Here is a 1,559-nt window from a genome sequence, read left to right as displayed (position 1 = left end):
GGCTCTTTGGGACTGATGCCTGAATTCCTTGTGAGCAAACTTAATGAAGTCACCATGGCAGCAGGCTTCAAAGGAACAAGGATTTGTTTCAGAGGGACCCTGCACAAATTTTGGGAGCTGTTCACTCAGGACAATCGTTAGCTGCTCGGCCGTCTTCGTAATGTTGTACTTCCGAAGTGGTTGCTAAGGACTTGGGAGAGCTGCGAGGAAGCCTGCACTGCTGTGCAGTCAGAGCAAAAGGGTTTGTTTACAGTGGGATTGTAGAACATGCTGCTGCTTTTGAAAGATGCTCTTATGAGATGATTGAATGTCTTTGCCTTATTCCTTTCTTTCTAGCACCCAGCTCTTTATTGTCCCAGAGCAGGGCTAGGGAAGCTGTAGCTCTCCAGCTGTGGTTGAACTCCCAACTCCCATCAGCCCCCAGCCAGCATGGTCAGTGGCAAGGGATGTTGGGAGTTTGAGTCCAAGCACAGCTGGAGCAATGCAGGATCCCTGCCTCGTTTGAAAGCAACTGCTGAAACTTTTACTGAAAAGTTTCATCGTATCCCTGGCTCCTTCCCTTCACAGATCTTAGCTCTCACTATGTACTGCACCCAAATAGAGAGCATTGAACTTGGGCTTGTTGATTCTCCTGACAACCACGGTTTAGCAGTGTGTCAGAACCTGTGTAAACCATGGTTAGCCATAACTATGGTTTAGTGAAACCAGCCCACATCAAACCATTATTTTTGAAGGTGTCTTGTTTTAGCAGAACCAGAGCTAGGGATTCAGATACGATGCTGAAACTGCAGTTAATTGAAAAGGGAAGTGCACAGTTCTGATCTCCTTGCAGCCGGGGCAGGAGGAGAGGAAATGCGTGAATGACATACATGTCAGGGTTGCCCATGCCTTCAGTGCTGATCTACATGAGGGTTCAAGCCTCCTTCCCTTCTATTCTGCCCCTCTCCTACCCTTGCACTCCCATAGTTTTTGATGGCTCATGCCAAGGGTACGCCATCTGACCATCTCTTTAGTTTGAGAGAAACAGCTCCTTGGCCTATGAGAGAGAAAGAGTGGTGTGCATTTGTTGTAGTAGTGGTGGTTGTTGTAAAGTGTACCTGGCTACTTCCTTCCTTCTCCCCTGCCTCACACGTTCAGCCCTCAAAGGCTGAGTATACTGGTACCTGGGGTTACAGACGCTTCAGGTTACAGACGCTGCTAACCCAGAAATAGTACCTTGGGTTAAGAACTTTGCTTCAGGATGAGAACAGAAATCGCACTGTAGCGGGAGGCCCCATTAGCTAAAGTGGTACCTCAGTTTAAGAACAGTTTCAGGTTAAGAACGGACCTCCAGAACGAAGTAAGTTCTTAACCCGAGGTACCACTGTATATCTTAAACAATACATATCGGAGAGAAAGAAGAGATCAGAACTATTGTTCAGGCATTTTAGGGATAAGCCATGGGCAATGAAAACCCATCGTTGCCTTCTGATAAATGGCCGCATGATGGCACTGCATGGAGCACCTGGTAGCATTCGGCTGCTAGGCGAGGCGATTTATCAAATCTGGAAGCAGTTGCT

General features: G+C 47.5%; 1 protein-coding gene across 1 annotated transcript in view; it reads left to right on the top strand.

The window, feature by feature from the left end:
• RCC1L (RCC1 like) overlaps positions 1-303 on the top strand; it is a 12,657-nt gene extending 12,354 nt beyond the window's left edge. Inside the window, exon 11 of the mRNA XM_083587699.1 lies at positions 65-303. Coding sequence (XP_083443825.1) covers positions 65-187 — 123 coding nt within the window. The 3' untranslated portion in view covers positions 188-303. The remainder of the gene's footprint in view (positions 1-64) is intronic.
• Positions 304-1,559: the final 1,256 nt, after the last annotated feature.

This window comes from Podarcis filfolensis, assembly GCF_964270895.1.
Source record: "Podarcis filfolensis genome assembly, chromosome: 15".
In the NCBI taxonomy this organism is placed as follows: domain Eukaryota; kingdom Metazoa; phylum Chordata; class Lepidosauria; order Squamata; family Lacertidae; genus Podarcis; species Podarcis filfolensis.
Note: the sequence above shows the minus strand (reverse complement) of the source record. Positions and strands in the feature narration are given on the sequence as shown.